The sequence below is a fragment of the Alnus glutinosa genome, chromosome 1 (genome assembly GCF_958979055.1).
Source record: "Alnus glutinosa chromosome 1, dhAlnGlut1.1, whole genome shotgun sequence".
NCBI lineage: Eukaryota > Viridiplantae > Streptophyta > Magnoliopsida > Fagales > Betulaceae > Alnus > Alnus glutinosa.
This window is the reverse complement of record NC_084886.1, coordinates 37,146,592-37,168,250: the sequence shown is the minus strand read 5'-3', so window position 1 is coordinate 37,168,250 and position 21,659 is coordinate 37,146,592. Positions and strand designations below refer to the sequence as shown.

Below are 21,659 nucleotides of genomic sequence, written 5' to 3'. Positions count from 1 at the left end.
ACCAGGGAACTGCCGAACACAGCAGGCAAAGGGAGATACTGACCAGGAACGAAAAAAAAAGAAAGTGAAATGACCCAGTTACTGGAGGAGTATGAAGCAGTTTTTGCAAAGCCGAGTAGGCTGCCCCCGCCCCGCAGCCACGATCACTGCATTATTCTACATGAGAATGCTAGTCCGGTCAGTGTGAAGCCATACAGGTACCCTTTCTTCCAGAAAACAGAAATAGAAGAGCAGGCCAGGGACATGCTAGGTAGGGGAATCATCCGACCTCTAACAGTCCCTACTCCTCTCCAGTGCTCTTAGTTAAGAAATGAGATGGAACATGGCAGATGTGTGTCGATTATCGAGAGTTCAATAAGATCACGGTAAAGGATAGATTTCCAATACCTGTCATCGATGAACTCTTGGATGAACTCCATGGGGCTCAATACTTCACCAAGCTGGACTTAAGCTCGGGGTACCACCAAGTTCGAGTAGCCGAGGAAGACATTGAGAAGACGGCCTTCCGTACTCATCACGGGCACTACGAGTTCCTTGTCATGCCCTTCGGGTTAACCAATTCCCCCTCCACCTTTCAATCTCTCATGAACAAGGTATTCCACGCTTAACTTCGTAAATTTGTGTTGGTTTTCTTTGATGATATCCTAATTTATAACCAAGGGTGGGTGCAACACATGGGACATTTGAAATTGGTGATGACCTTGCTGGAAGAACATCAACTCTATCTCAAGAGAACCAAGTGTAGTTTTGGGTAGCAGGAGGTTCAATATTTGGGGCATGTAATTTCCCCCGAGGGCGTGGCGGTTGATCCCGAAAAGATAGAGGCCATGAAGGAATGGCCTAAACCGACAACCCCCAAGGCTATGCGTGGATTTTTAGATCTCACATGTTATTACCGGCGCTTCATACAAGACTATGGGAAGATAGCAGCCCCGCTGAACCGGATGTCGAAGAAAAACGACTTTGCTTGGTCCATTCTAGCAGAGGTCGCTTTTGAAAAACTCAAGCTAGCCATGACAGAGGCTTCGGTACTCGCTTTACCAGATTTTTCTAAGGAGTTTGTGGTGGAATGTGATGCCTGCGGAGTGGGAATAAGGGCTGTTTTACACTAGGGTCGGCCCATAGCTTTTTTGAGTCAAGCCCTGCAAGGAACACAACTTTTGTTGTCTACCTATGAAAAGGAGATGTTGGCTCTAGTAATGGCAGTTCAGCGATGGCGGCCCTACCTCCTTGGGCGGCACTTTGTGGTAAGATCCGACCAACATAGTCTCAAATATTTATGGTCTCAAAAAATCTCTACTACTGTACAGCAGAGGTGGTTATATAAGTTGATGGGTTTCGATTTTTCGGTGGAGTACAAGCGCGGGAAGGAGAATACTGTGGCAGATGCACTTACTCGCAGAGATGAAAATACTGGGCAGGGAAGGGAGCAGAGTTCACAGCAAGCTGAGCTCTTGGCAGTATCTGGACTAGTTCCAAGGTGGCTCGACATTGTCCGGGGAGAAGTAGAGAAAGATTCGACTCTTTAAGAAGTTATCAAGAAAATTCATGAGGGGGAGACACTCGGTCCTTGGGAATTCAGGGATGGTCTCTTGTACTATAAGGACCGCATCTACCGCTCACCACCATTTTGGAGCAAATACATGGTCATTTCCATGAGGGGTACCACAAAACCTATCAAAGAATCCGGGCTAGTTTCTATTGGAAGGGAATGAGGAGTTGGATTAAAGAATTCATCAGAGGTTGTGATGTATGCCAACGCCACAAGACGGAGAATCTCACGCCACGGGGATTGTTGTAGCCACTCCCTATTCTGGAGCGAATATGGGAAGATATCTTTATGGACTTCATAGATGGCTTGCCAAATTCAAGAGGGAAAACAACCATTCTTGTGGTAGTAGACCGGCTGTCCAAATATGCCCATTTCTTAGCTATATGTCACCCCTACACTGCTGTGAGCATAGCACATGTTTTCTTTGAGAATGTGTTCAAACTCCATGGTATGCCGAAGTCAATAGTATGTGACCGAGACCCAGCCTTCACCAGCGAATTCTGGAAGGAATTATTTAAATTGTAGGGAACTTCCTTCAACTTCAGTTCAGCCTATCACCCTCAAACCGATAGGCAAACAGAAGTGGTCAACCGGACTTTGGAGATGTATTTGCGGTGTTTTACAAGCAACCAACCAAAGGAATGGGGCAAGTGGCTGGCTTGGGTAGAATATAGCTACAACACCAGCTGGCACTCCACCATTAAAAACATGCCTTTTACTGTGGTTTATGGTCGGGATCCTCCCAAGTTACTCGCCTATCTTCCTGGCACAGCTAGAGTCGAAGCGGTAGGAAGGGAGTTGATGGAGCGAGATCAGATGATGAAGGACTTGAAGAATAACATACAGGCTGCCCAAGAACGCATGAAGAGGGTCTATGATGGCAAACACCGAGAAGAAGAATTGGAGGAAGGTGATTGGGTCTACTTGAAGCTGCAGCCCTATCGGCAGGTTTCAGTTTATATGCGCAAGAATACTAAGCTGGCTGCTCGGTTCCATGGACCATTTCAGGTTATCAAGAAAATTAGTAATATGGGCTACAAGTTGAGCTTGCCACCGGGGTCCCGGATTCACTCGGTCTTCCACATAAGCTTACTAAAAAGATACCTTGGCAGCAAGCAGGTTGCTTGCTAGCACCTTCCAGAAGCACTAGAAGACGGCCGACTTACTCCCACACCACAGGCTGTATTGGAAACTCGGATCAGGCACAAGAAACCTGAGTTGCTCATTCATTGGTAGGGCCTTTCTCCGGCGGAAGCGACATTGGAAGAGGAAGACATGATCAAAGCTCAATTTCTGGAGTTTTTCCTTAGGGACAAGGAAATTGTTAGGGGGGAGGGATGATGCGGACAGCCTACTAAGGCTGACGTGGCATATTGCAGCCCTAGCCGCCACACTACAGCAGAACCCAACCCTAACCACATTCAACCCTAGCAGCCTCTAGTCGAATAAGGAGTAGGATATCTCTCCATATTTTCTTTCCCTAAAGTGTCTTAGCTAAATAAGGAATGTATTTCCATTCTTAGTTATTTCCTACACAATGTATGACGGCTAGACCTAATGGTTACGTCTTATGACCTAGCCGTCTTTTATATATATGTAACCCTAAGGAATAAAGAGGCATGTTGAATATTATGAAAACCTAAACCTTTTTGTTGTTTTGGAGATCAAGGCTCTCTCGAAGTAGCACATATCTTTTCTTTTGTTTATTTTTATTATTTGATTGCATCAGGGAGTCAATATTCTCATAAGAAAATTTCACACCACTCATATTTAATGAAAATTCCACACAGATCAAAACCCACAAGATTTCATCAACAACTCTACGACTTCTCCAAGAATTTCATTAGAAACAAACCAAACAATGGAAACTAAGCCTAAAAATTATACTTACCCAAAAATCTTCCGATACCCATTCTGTTCTAACAACCCACAAATTAAATTTTGAAATCTAAGGGTTTGATTCAACCGAAAATTCTTCTAATTAATAACCTAACCTTAAAAAAATAAAATCAAAACCCATATATTTTTCACTTACTCATGAAGAAAATGGGCTTCCTACGATATGGGTACTAGACAAATCGCCGAAAAACGATCTCCGGAGATGTCGCCGACACGGGACCGTGGCCTGCCGGCCCGACGGCGTCGTCTGCCCAGTCTGGCGGCCAACCCACCGGCTGGGTCTTCTCCTTGCCCCACTCATTCGGTCTCTTCCCCATCCCTCTTGTCTCTCTTTGGTTTGGTTGGTATGGAAAGAAAAGAAAAACAAAACAGAGAAGGAAAAAAGAAGAAGAAGAAGAAGAAAGAAAAAAAAAAATGGGTCTAGTGCTTAGTGCTTCGTGTTTTATAAAGAGAAAATAGAAGAATATTATATAATTTTATTTGAAACTAAAGAAGGATGTACTAAAAAGTTCAGAAAGTACCTGCTGGTTTCTTTGAATTTGAAAGCTTCACAATTCAGAAGGGGTGAAGAGGAAGTGAGGCCCAGTGTGTTTAAATCAGTACACGGGGTGAACGTGGCTTGAAGAAAAAGTTTCTATAAACTTGAGGGCCACGCATTGAGGGACATTTGGCTCGAAAAAGAAGATTCTATTATCTTGACAAAAAAAAAAAAAAAAAAACCCACACGTCCCTTATTATTATTTTCATCTTTATTTATTTTTTATTTTTTAAGTGAAGCCCCCCACTCACTTCCTCCTAACACGTCCTACTAACCTATTGCCTCACCTCACTTCTCCCTCTCATGCCCACCAAGCTCAATGTCACCTGCCTTATGTCTTGCTTGTAGGGGCGTAATGAAACATCAACCACATCAAAGGAAAAGCCACGGATCTACAAGGCAACCAAATAAACACACAATGGTTAACATCATCTCAAGAAGGAAACAAATCAACACAACACCTAACTCATCTAAACAAGGCAACAAAATCAATGCCAACGTACGACTATCACATCAATTAGTGTATTGGGTGATTTTGGTTGAATCAGATATAGAATTGTTTGTAGATTTTGGAATTAGATTGATGATTTTTTTGTGTAATGGAATGGGTTTGGTTTTGGGTTTCTATTGTGAAGCATAATAGAGCTGCATGATGGAAGCAAAAAGAAAATACGGAGGAAGTAGAATTATCACACTTCGCCAAGAAAAATACCCAAATTGAATATGGATTTCAACAACGACATTTTTTGGCTAGCAATAATGTCATGATTCTGCAATCTTAGAACAAACGAGTCTGAACTAAAGCAAAATAAAAGCTCTGTTTGCAAGGGATTGAACGTGATGCTCTTGAAACAATCCTTTGTTTTTCAAAGTTCGTTATGCTAATTTCTGATACTATGGAAAAATTAGAGAAAAATTAGAGACAGAGCGATGAGAGCAGAAAATGAAGAAAATAAAATTTGAAATCTACACACATGATTGAAAATTGGCATTAACCTGTAGCTCTGATATCATGAAAAAAAAATTCATTAATGTAAAGGAAACTAAAAGGAGTAAAGAAAATAAATGCATACGATTTACATGGTTCGGTCTATGACCTATATCCACATGTTAAAGCCTTAGAGGCTATCTTTTTTCTTTTATTATTGATGATCTTTACAATACCAATAATCATTATTTATATGTAGGGAAAATGTGGTTGGTGAATACAATATAAATAAAATAATCAAATCACAAGGACAATGATTTGATTACAATCACAATTATATGAAAATATATTATAACAAAGATGAGTGGTTAATATAATGTTATCCTATTTTAGTTTAAAGATTTGAATTTCTAAATTAAGATAATATTCTAAAATATTATATGGCTCCAATTGCTTTAAAAAATGTAATAATATAATGGTTAATATATTATTAGATTGCGTTGCGTGTTTGCTAATAATAATATAATGTTTTTTTTTTTTAACGAAATATCTGAGTATTTCATTAATCAAAGATCAGGAGCATAAAGCTCTGCAAAATCATAGCCACATGTTATGAGGTTACAAAGTCATAGATATAAACAAAATTCTTACAATAAAATGCTATCTATGACTTTCATTTTCCGTTAACTCATGTTGTGATGTCCCGATTATTATCTACCATTTTAAGAATAAAATTTAATGAATAAATGACTAAAATTAATTAGACGATTGAAAAATACAATAGGACGCACAGAGAATATTTTATAGTCCAAAGAAATAAATTATATAAGGAAAAAATGTGAGAAAATGAATTAGAAAGGAAATGGAAAATTGAAAATAAAGGAAATAAGTGAAATTAATCTGGCGTGTCCGGACGACACAAAAGGCTTGTCCGGACAGTACCTGTCATGTGTGAGGCAGACGCCTCATTTCACACGCATCCAGACGGTTTATGATGCCCGTCCGAATGGGGACCGTTTTAAAGAGGGCAGAACGCCCTTTTTTTCTCAGCAGCTCCGAATTTCTCTCTTTTTCTATACGATTTTTCACCTAAAAACCGTGATATCTTGAAATCTAACCGTCCAATCTTAGATCCAACTTCGATAACGTAATCCTCGAAGCCCAATCTACGTTTTGACCGAACGTTTTAAGATAAATCGCTAAACTCGCATTTTTGGAGATTTTTGATAAATCTTGTAGAAATGAGTTTAACTTGGTATTTTCTCTAGATTTTGTGTGGTTTGGAGTTGCTAGGAGCTTCTCGAGCATTTGGTCTTGGCGTGGCAAATTTTTGGTAAGTTTTCATAGACCTTAGTTTATTGGGTATTTTGTAAGTGTTATTTTATGTGATTAACCCTAAGTAATGCTTATGTGTTAGCAATATTGGGTTTATTAAAGTGATTAGAAATTTTGGATAAATATTTAGGGATTTTAGGGTTTTATGGGTAAATTAGCAATGTGGCTTTTGAGCAATTCAAAATGCTACCTAGTGTGATTATTTGGTTAGAATACTAAATAATATAATGTATTGTATTTTTAGTGGCATTTTATGGTTGAGCTTAAAGTCGTTTGGAGTACAAGCAATCTGAGGTGAGTATTTTACTCACTGAGAAAATAAATATTTTTATATATATTATGGATTTGTAAAATGTATATTGTTTTATAAATCCGAACCGACCATATGATGAATTATATGTTTTGGATAATTTGAATTGTTTGATTATGTTCAATTATATCCATGATGTTTAAGAATTGATGCATGAGTGAAATGTGTTGAATTGATTTAAAGTGTTTGAGTATGTGCTGATGTTGGGATTTAAATTATGCAAATTGTTTGAGAACATGTCATGTTAAAACTGTTTATGTTTTATGAAGAAACTATGATTTGAATGATTTCAAAGTGTTTGATAAAATGTTGGATTTATTTAGTTTTAAGGGAACATGATTTAGTAACAGCATGATTTTATAGCATGATACACTAGTGAAACATATACTGGTGAAGCACAAAGCATAGAGCATGCAGTATAGAGCATACATATAACAGCAGTACAACTGTAACAGAACGCAGTAAACATAGTTAAACAGTAGTTATCAGCATCGTGGGGGACCTAAGCCTCAGTAAACCCAGTTTCATGCATATCATGTATAGCATTGTTTTATAAGTGATGTTTTTATGCTATGAGTAGTTTTTACTAGACGTATTGGTATGCATAAGTGTCTTAAATGAAAAGCGCTTATGTATATTTCTATCGGATGGTTGCATGTGTTTAAGAAACATTGAACTTGAATGTAAATGGATTCATGACTGCCCAGGTGCGAGTAATGACATGTCTATGAGTAAGTAAGTTGACTATCATTGTTCTTTAGGAAAGACGTGTTAGCATAATAGAGTTTTACTCTAGTGCTCACATGATCTACTGATGTTCAAGGCATGAAGCTGAAATACGATTCGAGATGGTGTTGCGAGTATTATGTTGAAGGATGATATCCTAGTATGGAAGAGTAAAATGCCAAGTTTTCTTGCTTAAGAATTATGTGTATACGTAATATCTGTAATGGAGTAATCGTGTGCACATATGTCTGAACCATCATTCAAAAGTATTATTATAGAGGGGTCTGTATGTAGAAACTTCCAAGGGGGGATGACTAGAACTTCTACATATGTTCACAACTATATAGTATGTTTTAAATGTTTTTTGGATAGTCAGTGTTTACTGTATTAGCTATTGGTAAATTGTGGCTGATATAGTGCTCGCATGACTAAAAATAAAATAAAGGTTGGTTCTTTGTGAAAACTCAGTTAGTTTAATATCGCTGAGGTCTTAGTGTGTTTTATACTGAGACGGTGGACTCATTTTTTCACCTATGCGGATGTGGATACCACCACAACCGTGTAGATAATATTCCTATGATTGCAAGTACTCCTAATGCAGATGATGATCCGGTAGCATTTTATTTGGGTTACTACGATTGAAGTCCGTAGCGACAGTCGTAGTGGGATGGACTATGATGTCCTTATTTTGAGTACTTTTGTATATGGCTTGTGACGCATGTGTCACGTATTATTTTGTATAAGCCATTCTTTTGTAATATTTATGTAGTTAAGCCTTAAACAAATAGACTTGTGTTATGGCTCACTTTTGTATAGATAACAGATTTATTTATAGTTATGCATTTCCGCTATGTTTGATGGTATCATGATGTATTCCGCTGTAGATGTAACTCTGTATATTAGGTGCATGTTATGGGGCATGTGCCATATGTTGGCTAAGCGACATGTAGTCGTGCCACTGCGATGACTCGTTTTACATTTATATAAAAAAAGAAAAAAAAAAAAAAAAAAAAAAAAAAAAAAAAAGGGTTGTCACACATGTACAAAAATAGTTAAATAGCATATCTACTTCGAGCAGATTAGATCTAAGACAATAGTAGCCAAATATCTTAAAAATTTATTTAAACCGGCCGTGAGAGATAATCTCTCACACTGAACTATCCAGGCCGTGAGAGATAACCCATCACACATTAATAACTTTTATCTCATAGATCGCCCATAATGACAGATCTAAAGAGAAGAAAACTTTTATTTAAATCAAAAACACAACTAGCAAACAGCAGCAGCGGCCGGGGTGGAGATGAATGGCACAACACGGAGGTCAATGGGCAGATGTATAGCGGAAAGATTGAAATTGCTGATCTGGTCGAAGAACACTTACAAACAGGGACGAAACTAGGAGGGCCGGTAGGGGCCATGGCCCCCCTCAATTCCAAAAAAAAAAAAAAAAACCTTATTGGCCCCTACCAACAAATTTTTTTGGCCCCTAGCCCTGCCCATAAAAGCTTCTGGCTTCGTCCCTACCTACAAACACAAGAAAAAACCAGAATGGGAGGGGGAGGGTAGGAGTGGGGAGTAGAAAGGAAAAGAAAGATGAAGAGCTCTAGGGCCTGACTAGAGATGAATGGCACAACACGGAGGTCAATGGGCGGATGTATAGCAGAGAGATTTCGGAGAACACTTACAAACATGGACGAAACTAGGAGGGTCGGCAGGGGCCATGGGCCCCCTCAATTCGAAAAAAAAAAAAAAAAAAACTTCTTGTCCCATACCAACAAATTTTTTTTGCCCCTAGCCCCTGCTTATAAGAGATTCTGGCTTCGTCTCTACCTACAAACACAAGAAAAAACCAGAATGACAGGGGGAGGGTAGGAGTGGGGAGTAGAAAGGGAAAGAGAGAGGAAGAGCTCTAGGGCCGGACTAGAGCTCTGAAATTAAGTATTTGTGAGATAAAAATGTGAGATTACAAATTTGTGAGATAATATAATGGTTATTATCAAAGACACTGATACAAGAAATATGTTATGAAAATAATTGTAATACGAATTTGTATAACTTTTTCATTCAAAACAAACCATCCTAATCACATTTGATACGTTACAAAGCCTTTTTTATTGCTATTATAACTCTTACACAATGAAACCGAAGAGAATCAAATACAGACTAAAGAGATCGAAAGAAAATGGATCACTTCACCAAGGAAGCAATGGCAAGGCAAATGCTAGCCAACTTGGAGCCCTTGTCATCGTAGAATGATAATGGGGAGTCTCCGCTAAACCCATCCTCACATGTGTCAAAGTCTGTCAAAGCTGCGCTAAGCATGCTATTGATTGTACCAATGTCACGAGGATGGATTGCATCCATGGCATTCTGAAAGTTATCCAAAGCATCGCTGTAACTGTCTTTGCAGTCCTCGACGGAAGGAGAGGGGTCGGCTCCTGCGGCGAGCTGTGAAGCCTTCGACATTGCCTTCTTTGTGTGTCGTAGGGAAGCCTTTATTGCCATCGCAAGCACAGAGAGGGGGTCACTCTTGCCGAACAGAAATGGAGCTATAGAGGAGAGGCAAAGAGAAGGGTTGTCTGTGGTGGCACATATTTTTTTGATGGCGGGATTCATTGATTTATGAATTGGGGATGGAGGTAATTTATGATGACTTGATGTAGATCCCGAAGGAGGGGTTCTTGAATGTTCTTTGTGGTGGCTTCTTCTTGTTGGTGGAGTTGCTCCTGGAGATGGAGGAATAATAAACGTCTGCGTCTCTGAAGAGAACGGTGGCGATGCCAACTCCGATGGAGGAGACGGGGCAGAAACATGGCTAGCTGGAGGATCTTTCTTTGGAGGAGACTTTGGTTTTGGAGGGGCGTGATTACTTGAGAAGTTGCGGGGCACGCACAGGGCTTGTGCTGAGTTGACGAAGATGAGAGAAAATAATGAGATGATGATGATGATCAGTGGTAGAATTTGACCGTCGTTAGGCCTCCCCATTGTTTCTTAGCTTGTTTGCAAATAGGATGCTTCTTGGCTTGTTGCAAATGGGAAGAACGAAAGGAGAAGAAAGAAGAAAAGGGAGTAATGGGGAAGCTAGCTAGGTAGAAGAGATGTAACGGGTTTGGTTGGCTAGTTTCTGCAAAAAGGCAGTATTCCAGGAAAATAGGATGGCAATGGGAATTACTAGCCGTTGGCATGGTTTCTCGGAGTCCGGTGTGGTTCACATTAAGGACCTCCTAGTCTCAGATGAACAAATTCAAAAGCTACCTGAACTGTCATCTACGCCCACAAACAAACATCAGCTATAAATATATAGTGTACGGGTGGGTGGTCATGGATTTGCCCCCACGAAACAATTGGATTGGTGGATGGTGTACATTTTATATGACCTTAATTTAAGCTTAATTTCTCTGTTAGTGTCGGTTAAGACAAATGCTTACAAAGACTGAACAAAGTTTCAATCTAATTGGTGACATGTTTACATTAACGGCAGTTCATTTTTCTTTTCCACCCTTAAGAGAAGGATTTCTTTATTTTTATTTTCTTGCTTAATTTAGAAGAACTGTATTACTTTCATAGTATTATCAGATGATTAGTAGATTATGTGAGCATTATCCCAAGAAAGAGTGAATTTAATCATTTAATCTGATAAAAAAAAAAAAAAACTAAAGAAACCGAGGCAACGTAACCAAACAAGAAAACCAACTTCAACAAAGCGAGGTTAAACGGAAAGTCACGAGCTTCTTCATAGGTGTTATAAGGCAATTTTTTTGTTTGATTTCTTAATTCCAAAGTAAAACTTGCCACATCCAAAATGTTAACTAGACAGTGAATTTGCTACACAAGAATTTGCAGAATCAAATTACAGGTACTACGGCTTTATTTGACATAAATCTATCCAGAGACCAAGAGAAGTAGGATTCTGGATGCCAAAATAAATCCAGTTCAAGCAGAGACAGCATTGCACTTATTCCTTGTCCACATTCTTCACAACGGTAACAGGGCAGGAACCATTGTTCACCACATAGTTACTGACACTGCCTAATATAGCCCTGTAATTCAAACAAAAGAAATCCAATCAAATCTCAAAAGGCACTGCAATCAACAACTTTTGCCTCAGCAATTATGCATATGAACCCTTACACTTCACTTTAGGATCCGTCCATTCAAATAAAAATCATTTTCCCTAAGAAAGTTGGCAACAAACATGACAGGGATAAGGTGAGGCATATTCTTTTCATACTCAAAACAAATGGTGGATAAATTTTGGGTCAAATTTTTGGAAAAAGCTTTCCCATTTCACTACAGAAACATGAACTATTTAGCTTGAAAAGAGGATGGCTGAGGTGAAAAGTGTAAGCTGGTTTCACATCATTTGCCTCAAGAAATCAATATTAACTTGATTACCAAGGTAACGGATAGAGCATCAACAAAAGTCAAAATCCAAAATGAACCTAACCAAACACCACAGTTGATTCCATTAAGCAGGAATAGAATTTGAACTTAACCAGGTAATGGAGTTCTACCTCTTAATCTTGCCCAGCCCTCTGTTTCCTATAACAAGGCAGCTCAGAGGGATATTATCAATTGCTTCGCATATCTTCTCACGAGGATCTCCCCAGTAGACCTTCAAGACCACCACAATCTGCTCCCACCTCACAAGGTAATTGTGGTTGAGAATTACACTAGTATTAGAAGCATTAAGACATCACTCATCTGAAGAAGATATCTACGTACCTGTTTTTCCCTAGCAGCAGTATTGACAATGTCAAGGGTCTCAGCATCAGGCTTCACTCCATACTTCTTCGTGATGATAGGATCAGATAACTCAACTAGAGGTATTAACGCTGCATATAGGCAAATAAACAAACATCCATAAGCAACAATAGCAGGAAAGAAAAAAGAGTGTTGACCATAAACCATGCACTATTTTAATAGATTCAATCATCAAACTTCAAGCATGAAATGCCTTCAGCAGGTTTATTACTCATAAAAATCTGTTAAGACTCTAACTAGGCTACTCATAGAAACGCATAATCAGTAAGAGAAATGTAACTGGCTGTCAGCTGAGGTAGTAAATTTTTGTGATCCTAACTTTAAGAATCTAAACAATTGAAGAATTTGCAACTTAGGAGACTGCTAAAGTCTGGTTTTTCCCAACTAAAGTCGGTGCATAAGAGGTACTGAATAATTTTATTCCGCTGTGTATTATTAATTCTAACATGGATAGTAATAAATATAATCCAACTTCCTTTAACCGTAAAAAGTATGTAACCAATGTCAATGAAGAATCTATTTTCTCTTGTTCCATATGTTAGAATATATTATGAGATTTGATTTAAGAGATTTGATTGTAATTGATTGTAATCTCTTATAATCAAATTTGAAAGTAATGCTGGGGACAATCTTTTTATCCTTTTAAAATTGATGTGGCATTTAAAATCACCATTGAATCAAAATCCAATAATAGTCTATCCCAAATCTAATGGTGATTTTTAAAGTCCCATCAACTTTGAGAAGATAAAAAGATGGTCCTTAGCATTTCTCCAAATTTGATGATAATCAAATCTTATCATCAAATCTGATTGATTCGATTATAATCAGATTTGATGGTAATCATACTTATCTATCCCAATTCTCCTATAATTAGGAGTATTTTGTATTGTAACATTATCAAGTGAATAAGAGTAAAATGTGTCACTTAAGGCTTTATCCGGTGAATGTAGGTTATAAATCGAACCACATAAAATCTTTGTGTTTTCTCTCTATATTCTCTTGTTATTTCCTTTACTTTATCTTTTCTTTCACCATATACGTAATACATCAATAAAGCGACCAACTATCCAACAACCTACCCTTCTGATCATTAGGAAGAAAAGAGAAAATTCGAAAAGAGATTCAATCATCCAAGCATTAGCAAAAATTAAAAACAGAATCAAATTATTGGTGTGTTAAGTCTCTTTTTGATAAGTGGTGTGTTAGGTCTCTTAGCAAGACTTGAAAAAACATGTTGGGACATGACCTCAAATCTAAGAAAGGGAAAGGTTAATATGGGTTAAGGATTTTTTATTTTTTAACTGAAAAAAAAAAAAAAAAAAAAAACAGGAACAACAACAAAAAAATCCACCTCTCTGCTGCTAACATTTCTGTTTCTTTCTTTTTTTTTTTTTTTTTTAGAAACTTGTAGAGAAAACTAGAGATGATCCCATCAAAAAGCCCATGGCAGCTCGCATTTGCGAATAATCAGAGATCAGCTTAATTAGTATTAACACAACCCCTTCCTCAGAAAAAAACAAAAAACAAAAAGAAAAGATCTTCTTTATTACAAAAACTAAAACGAGGAATTTCATAACCTTCCGTCAATGAAATTGAGATCTTTGTTTAAAAAAGAAAAAAACTTTCTCAGGAAACAAGCGGAGCCAAAGAAAAGATTAAGAGAAACACAGAGAGAAAGGAGAGAGAATTACGGGAACCGCTGGTTTTCCAGAGCTGCATCTCGCCCTCCTCGTAGTTGCCGTCGGGTCGAACGGCAACGAGGATGAGGTAGTCGCCGTCCCGAACAACGTTGTCCACCGCCCATCTCAGCGCTCTCTTGCTGCAATCGGAGAAGTCAACCGCCACCGCAACTCTCCTCTCTGCCTCCATCTCTCTCTCTCAAACGATTATGTGTACAGTGTACGCTAATGAATGTTTGTCTGAAGGAACAGCAAGATCATGGCAACTGGCAAAGACTAAAAGCTTTTTAAAACAAGTGGCACGAAGGATATGCATGTGAGGTTTTCTCGCACGCGTTTGTTTGCGAGCCGTTGGATTGTCCTTTAGGACCGAATGGATATTGTCATGAGGATCGGACGGTGGATGTGTGGTGTTGCCAGGACGACAGTAACTTTTCTTTGACTTTGAATGATGGAGTATACCACGGTACCCAACGATGCAAGTGGACATAATAATTGATGTTCGCACTTGGAAGTACTTTGTCGTTTGTGTTTGTCTGAAACCCTATTGGAGAATGACATGTGTTATTTGTAATTTTTTTTTTTTGAATTTTAAAATTATGTGAATTTGGATCGAAAAAAAAATTACATATTAAAAAGGTAGTATGTTACGGAGCCAAAAAAAAAAAAAAAAAAATCTTTCCTAAAGGCTTCACTTTTGAAGAGACGCATTTTCTTCATAAAACTAAAATGCAGTTGTTTTTTTTTTTTTCTTTTTTGGTCTCAAAGCTTTTCTACAACATAAAATTCAAGAACCTAATAAAATTATATTCAATTGTTATTAGTAGCATACTACATTTTTATTAAGTAGTATTTTTTAAGCCGTTCGATATAAACAACTACTTGAATTCAAGTAATTTTAAAATATAAAATCTTTGTCCTGCCACGTGATAGTGGAATAGACTTTTTATTATTATTATTATTATTATTATTATTATTATTATTATTGTCTATTCAATATTGGAGCGGGGGAAACAACGAGAAAAATGTGACTTTCGATTTTATGCAAAATAACGAGAAAAATGATAGGGAAATTAGTCAAGGATGAAGCCATTTTCCTCGTATACTTTTTCTTCCTTCCTTCTAGAAGAAGTGTTGTCATTTCTTCTTAAGCTTGAACGGATCATGAAGTCATAAAGAGAAAAGAAAAGGCTTTGGATTCATACGAGTATGGCTGGAGGAGAAATGATTGTTGGACTTCTGTGATAAATTGATCATCGTTTAAGTATAGTTTTGCTGCTTATGCTCAATTGATTTTATGAGGGGCCAAGAGAGTCCTTGAACTAATTGATATCAATATATCATGTCCACCAAAAAAAAAAAAAATTGATATCAATATGTCATTTAACTTTATCTGTATATATTTTACTTTAAAGTTTAAAAATTTACAATGTTAGTATCCCATGTTTCAGCCTCTTTTAATTTCTTCTCTTTTTTCTTTTTCATATTTTTTTTGGTTGTAAAAATGCTCCCATATTTTTTTTTGTTTGAAAAAAAGAACAAATTGCCCCTCAACAGTTTGTCCATTGGATTCGAGTTTGTCTTACTAGTCCCCGGTTTTCCATTGCTCTCAATGGTTCCTTGGTGGGTTATTTTCCGGGCATGAAGGGTCTAAGACAAGGAAATCCTATTTCTCCTTACCTTTTTGTGTTGGCTATGGAGGTGCTCTCCTTACTTTTGAATGAAGCGGTTAGCCGTTTTCCTCGGTTTGGTTTCCATCCTCGATGCCAAGCTTTAGGCCTTACCCATTTGTGTTTTGCAGACGATCTCCTCATATTTTCAGCTGCAAATTCTGATTCCATCAAAGTTATCTTGGATGTTTTGAAGGAGTTTGAGGAGCTCTCTGGGTTGAAGGCTAATCCCCTCAAGAGTTCTTTTTTCTGTTCAAGTATCTCGGCTGATTCTAAGTTGGAGCTTCTGAATTTACTGCAGATGTCTGAAGGTAAGTTGCCTGTGAGATACTTGGGTGTCCCGCTAATTACTTCTAGACTTTCTGCTGCTGATTGTGAAAGTTTGGTAGCTAAATTCACATCTACAATTGATTCTTGGTGCTCCAAACATTTATCCTTTGCTGGCAGATTACAACTCATTTCTTCAGTGTTGTTTAGCATTCAAGTTTTTTGGTCTAGTGTTTTCATTCTTTCTAAAGCTGTTATCCTTCTTTTAGAACAGAAATTAAATCGATTTCTGTGGTGTGGTAAGGATGTTAAGGCTAAGGCTAAAGTTTCGTGGGCAAAAGTTTGTGTTCCAAGACGAGAGGGTGGTTTGGGTTTAAAAAGGATAGAAGTTTGGAATAAGGCGGCTATGCTTAGACATATTTGGAATTTTTTCTCTCGGGCCAGTTCTTTGTGGGTGGCATGGGTGAAGGAGAATTGGTTGAGGGGGAGGAGCTTTTGGCAAATCCCAATTCCTCAATCTTGTTCTTGGTGTTGGAAACAACTCCTTAAACTTAGGAATCTTGCTAAGAGGTTTTTAAGTTTTAAGGTGGGAGATGGAAGAAATTTTTTTCTTTGGTTGGATGTGTGGCACCCGGATGGATGTCTTTTAGATAGCTATGGTCCTCGGGTCATTTATGATGCTGGTAGCTCGTTGAATGCTAAACTTTCTACTATTATCCGTAATGGTGATTGGTTTTGGCCTTTTGCACGATCGGATAAAATTGTTGAGTTGCAAAGTAAGCTTTCTGAGGTAGTTATTGGAAAGGTTGATCAGCCTATTTGGAATTGTAAGCAAGGGTCCTATGTTTGCTCAGCTACTTGGGAAGCAATTAGGCAAAAAGAGTGTGAAGTTCAATGGTGACAAATTGTTTGGCATTCAGTAGCTATCCTAAGTAAGCTTTTATGTTGTGGCTTGTTTTTAAAGATGCTATGATTACTAGAAGTAAATTGTGGAAATGGGGCTTTATGGGTGATTGTCTTTGCCCTTTTTGTCGAGGCTGTTTGGAATCTAGAGAGCACTTATTCTTTGAGTGTGGTTTCAGTTTTCGTATTTGGAGGAATCTTTTATCTCTTTGTTTGGTGACTGGGCCAAAAAGATCTTGGGAAGACATTGAAAAATGGTGTATAGTTGAGCTGAGAAATGATAGTTTGTGGAGTAGATTGTGCATTTTAAGTCTGGGTGCTGCTGTATATAATTTGTGGAAACATAGAAATGATATTCTACATGGTAATGCTCTTATCTCTGAAGAGAGAATTTTTACTAAGATCAAGTGGGAGATCCGGGTTCGTGTCATTGCCAAGGGTCCTTATAAACGTTCATCTTTGAATCTTCATCTTGCTGATTTGTGGAATCTTCATGGCATTTTTTTGTAGTTAGCTGCTTGTATTTGATTTCTGCAGTTTTGAGGTTGTATTTGTTGAGTGGTTTTGTTTGAGGCCTGATGGTTTTGGGCGTGTTCTTTGACTATTGTGTAGTTTGTTAGATTGTGGTAGGGATTATGGGTTGTTTGATCCTTTTGCCCTGTGATTAGCTTGTTCCTTTAGGTGTGATTCTTTGGTGTTTGGTTTTATAATGTTTTTTTGATTTATCCAAAAAAAAAAAAAAAAAAGAACAAATTGAAAATTCAACAAAAATAAATTCTGAAAATTCTTGTGACCCACGGTTGGCCGTGGGTCAATCCAAGGCATTACACATTAAAAGTGGCTGAATTATATGATACTATCATTACAAATTTTAAAACTTCGAGATTTTGATTGCAAAATCGATTATACCTTGGGCGTAAGTGAAGTTTTCCCTACATTATTTCTCTTATTTTTCTCTCTACAATGATCGGGTATTGTAAGATGAAGGATTAATGCCAAATTGCCACTCCATTGCTTTTTCTTTCCATTTGTTGGATTGACTAGAGAAAATGAGAGTCATTGCTACATTGGAATGCTGAGTGCAATCAACATCTGATAGACACCCATTAGCAAATCATAGAGAGAATTTAAAATCTGTACAAGGGAAAGGAAAATAATCGTGTTTATTATTATTTTGTCTTCCTTTACTGAAGGATGAGAGCCTCATGGCCTCATCTTCACTTTCCATGGTGGAGAAAGAATGAGATTACAGAAAATAAGCTTCCTATAAAGGTGAGAGCAAGAAGCAGAATAGCCACGATGAACAGCATAAGTTTAGCAGAAGGATTGCCCTTCAGTTTCTGCCAGCTTACATGCCATCCGATTCTTCTGTACTCACTCACTCGTTCAAAAAGCCCAGCATAATAGAAGTCCTTCACTTTCTCATCCCTACAGAGTTTCATGAACAGTTGAGAAACCTCTTTCTCCTCGTCCCTATCACTGATGAGAATGTTCTGTCTTCCCAGTAACTTCACATCTTTCTTAGAGCATATTAGGTTGCCCATCAGAAACGCATAAGATGTAATGTGCTGCGTGTTCTCACAGTGACGCTGCTCATATCCAATGAGGTTCTTAAACAGTGTTTCTGTATTCTTGTGAATCCTTAGAGGTGGGATTTCAAGGACTCCATTAACAAACTTGACATCTAATAAGTTTTTTGTGTTGGCTTTCTTGAGCCTGATTCCTGCCTTTTGGAGGCCTGTTGCACAATCCAAGCCTTGCTGCATTTCATATTTTGGCTGCTGTCTTGGATATGTTGGGTGGAAACAGTGGCGGATCATGTCAAGTAAATGATTCCCTTCTAAGTCAAACTTCTCCCAAAGAGCCTGCCGATCTCCCTGCATCATGTTTTTGAAGAATCGAAAGGCGAGCTCATTGAGAGACAGACTGCATTGTCTAGGAATTGGTATGATTTGAAATAAGCGTTGGAGAACAAAATAGGGAATCTGATTTTCTAGCAATATCAAGTTGTACATTATGTCAACGAACATTCCAGGTGTGCTAAATATAGGATCACTTCTGCGTCTGAGACTCTTACAGGCATTCTTAAAGAACAGCTCTATGATGAAACAGCCATCGAGTAACATAATTTGCACAAATTGGTTACTGGTGAGATTGATAGTTTCTGAATAACATCTCCTTGCTCTGTGCTCCATCTCCCTGAGTACTTTCACACATCCATCCATGCTTGCTTCAAGGTTCGGTTTTCGGTTGAGGACGTAATACAAATAGCGCCACTTAAGGTCTTCCATGGCGCTTAGGGTATCTTTTCCATGGTGAAAAGGGCCAATGGAAACTTTGTCAGGGATATATGTCTTCTCATTTCCCTTACGAAGTTCAGCAGGGACTCTGGAGATACAAACTGAAGCACATACAGCTTCCATCTTTTCTTTAATAGAAGATACAAGAGCATCCTCTGTGATTTCAACAGAAACATGGTCTCTGGTTTCTGACCCTTCCCTATTTGCCATCTTTTGGTGGAGATATGTCTCAAAGGAACATACCCAAGAGAAAAAAAAATGCTTAATTTGATCTCTGGGCAAATGAAGTCAACATAACCTGCAATTGCACCTTTGCGATAAGATAATTATGACAATGAAGAGGAAGTTTTTGTGCCAATTCATTTCATCCCTTTTGATGCAGAAGTATCAGAGATACTAAATAAGAAACATGACAATGAGTTAAGGTTTCCTACTATCTAAGTTCTGGTGATTGTCGTATGCTATAAAAAAGGAACATTAATAAAAACATCACGAGAATACTACATAATTATATGAAGGGAAAAGTTTGGAAAGGAAAAGAAACAAGGATCAATGACATCCATGACTAACACTTTTTGAGACAAACTATGCAAACAAGATCTTAAACAAATGGGATTTCAAGCCATAATAATACCTTTGCTGGGGAGCTATGAAGTTCCAAAGAATTCTGAAAGAGATTAAGCCCTCTTGAACAGAAATACCAATGACAAGAAACATATTTATTGACCATCCAGGGTGGTGGGCATCCAAGATTCAATAAACAGAGAATTGATTGGAATCAGAGATGACTTGTGGAGTTTGGTAAGGAAACTAACAAATAATGAACAGAAACTAGAATAAAACATCTGAATAGAATGTCGAAACTCCGACAGAAAGCAATCTTTATATAAAGCAAAAGGAAAAATTGATTACTTAAATGTAAATTCAAGTATTAGCTATAGTAAAAGCAATGTGCTTGAAATATGAACTAATAAAGTGGCCTCATTTCTGCTTGTTTTAGCTTTACGGAATGCTACAATTGGATGATGCCTCTGCAGCCCCTGTGACGAACATGTGCTTCACAATTGTGGGCAATGTACCAAATTTGCTTGAAATCGTAGGCGAAGCCAAGAGATATATTATGGCTGTGCTCAAGATGTTAAAAAAAAATTCAAAATTAGTATATATATATATATATATAGTTTGTGGTTTGAAAATGCTTTAAAGAGTCTCGAAAGAAAAGAATTCCACCTGAGAAAAAGAGAAATTGAAGTTGGCATTTATAAGGCCCAACTCACACCAAACCATTGTTTTAAAATAAGCAATACTTGAATATATGCACTTGTGTGCATGCTCTAGTACGATGCAAAGTATCGGAGTAATCCTTACTGGCAATTATGGCCGATTTTAAGATTTTAACAACAGCTAAATTATTAGATATTTACTGTTAATTGCAAAATTACATATATGCTTTAACACTATAAAGAGTACATTGCAGACCAGGTTTAAAACACAGAAAAAATGTCTTTTCTTTTGTCTGTCTCAAAACCTTGTGTAGTTTTAAAAATCCAAGTCTCTTACTCAAATAGAAAAATCTGAGGATGTTTTAGTTTCGTTTCATTTTTTGGAAAATGCAACCAAAATTGCGGAAAATTTCTGGGTTCCATTGTATCATAAAGAAATATTTGGTTTAACCTGTGCAGACCATTTTTTTTTTCCCCTTAAATATAATAGGCCTACAATTCTCTCATTGAATTGCATCAATGAGGATTGCAATAACATTTTATGGGTCCTGTTGGGAATAATCTCATTCAGTCCGGCCCTACTCAAAGTCATGGGCCTTCGAATCGGCATCAGCCTAGAAAGAAGTATGGGCCCCAAACCCATGCGGTGTATCTCCCGAAAAAGAGCCCTTTGGGAAAATGCGTGATAAGCTACCTCGGAAATGGCTATTTCTAGGGATACGTGATCGGTGGCATATCCAAATCTAGCCCAAGAATGAACATGTCCCAGGCCCAGAATTTGACTTCCCCTACTTTGTCTCAGGAAGGTGTCCTGGAAACTGAGGTGTCAACCCAGTCACTGAGATGGAAGGAGACGGCAAGGTCGCAATCCTGAATAATCCCATAATGTATATGATCCCAAGAAATTTGATCAGAATCTTACTCCAAGACGAATAAGGAAAGAATCTCAATTTGGGTTCGATAAATATTCCAAGACCAAATCAAGCCCTGGCAGTGCTACTTGGACAGGCGGGGGACGAAACCCTAATTCAGGTTTGCCTCTACGTCCTAACCTATAAATAAACCTTTAAACCAAGTACGAAATCTAGATTGAATTATTGTGCATTGAACATATTATTTCCTCAAAGTTTGACTTAGGCATTTGAGTGAGACCCGTCGGCACCCTCGACGAGTTCTCTTGACTTTGTTTGTGTTGCAATGACCGTGAGAACGCAAGGAGCATCAAAGAATGTGAATGTCCACACCATACCGGAAACTGTTCTAAAAAGGTCCAATCTCATACATCATTTCTAAAAGTCCCACTAGATAAGGTTAATGGTGTTGGAAGTGTTAGCTTAAACATTATAGTATTTATAAGATAAATCTCAAATCCTAATAGAATAATAATCTTAGATTGCGTTTGGGTTTATGATTAGAAAGCGATTTGTTCAGGATTATTTCAATCAAAATTATGTGCATGGAATATTTAAATATTTATAGAACAAGAGAGACAGAGATCCTACTCTAGATAAATCCTTTTAGAACAAATTCCCAAATAACACATTTTCTTAGTTCGGTTCATTAGC

General features: G+C 37.9%; 3 protein-coding genes across 3 annotated transcripts; all 3 read right to left on the bottom strand.

The window, feature by feature from the left end:
• Positions 1-9,398: 9,398 nt before the first annotated feature.
• On the bottom strand, positions 9,399-10,273 carry LOC133859638 (pectinesterase inhibitor). Its single transcript, XM_062295116.1, has one exon. It carries the CDS (start codon positions 10,271-10,273, stop codon positions 9,476-9,478), a length of 798 nt encoding a protein of 265 aa, XP_062151100.1. The 3' UTR covers positions 9,399-9,475.
• Positions 10,274-10,997: 724 nt separating this feature from the next.
• On the bottom strand, positions 10,998-13,998 carry LOC133879869 (universal stress protein PHOS32). The gene is made up of 4 exons (XM_062318670.1): positions 13,744-13,998; positions 12,014-12,123; positions 11,803-11,921; positions 10,998-11,328 (listed from the first exon to the last, which is right to left on the bottom strand). The coding sequence occupies exons 1-4, from the start codon at positions 13,919-13,921 to the stop codon at positions 11,244-11,246; spliced, it is 492 nt and encodes a 163-aa protein (XP_062174654.1). The 5' UTR covers positions 13,922-13,998; the 3' UTR covers positions 10,998-11,243.
• Positions 13,999-17,680: 3,682 nt separating this feature from the next.
• LOC133858841 (UPF0481 protein At3g47200-like) lies at positions 17,681-19,662 on the bottom strand. The gene is made up of 2 exons (XM_062294295.1): positions 19,506-19,662; positions 17,681-19,169 (listed from the first exon to the last, which is right to left on the bottom strand). Exon 2 carries the CDS (start codon positions 19,079-19,081, stop codon positions 17,789-17,791), a length of 1,293 nt encoding a protein of 430 aa, XP_062150279.1. The 5' UTR covers positions 19,082-19,169; positions 19,506-19,662; the 3' UTR covers positions 17,681-17,788.
• Between the last annotated feature and the right edge of the window lie 1,997 nt (positions 19,663-21,659).

Bases quoted from the DNA above. Each gene is read 5' to 3' on its own strand.
- LOC133879869 (XM_062318670.1), bottom strand. From the start codon at position 13,921: ATGGAGGCAGAGAGGAGAGTTGCGGTGGCGGTTGACTTCTCCGATTGC. The intron at 12,124-13,743 runs GTAATTCTCTCT...GCCTATATGCAG, and splicing joins CTGGAAAACCAGCGGTTCCC to CGTTAATACCTCTAGTTGAG. The intron at 11,329-11,802 runs GTAGAACTCCAT...TTTGAATTACAG, and splicing joins GGGCTGGGCAAGATTAAGAG to GGCTATATTAGGCAGTGTCA.
- LOC133859638 (XM_062295116.1), bottom strand. From the start codon at position 10,273: ATGGGGAGGCCTAACGACGGTCAAATTCTACCACTGATCATCATCATC.
- LOC133858841 (XM_062294295.1), bottom strand. From the start codon at position 19,081: ATGGCAAATAGGGAAGGGTCAGAAACCAGAGACCATGTTTCTGTTGAA.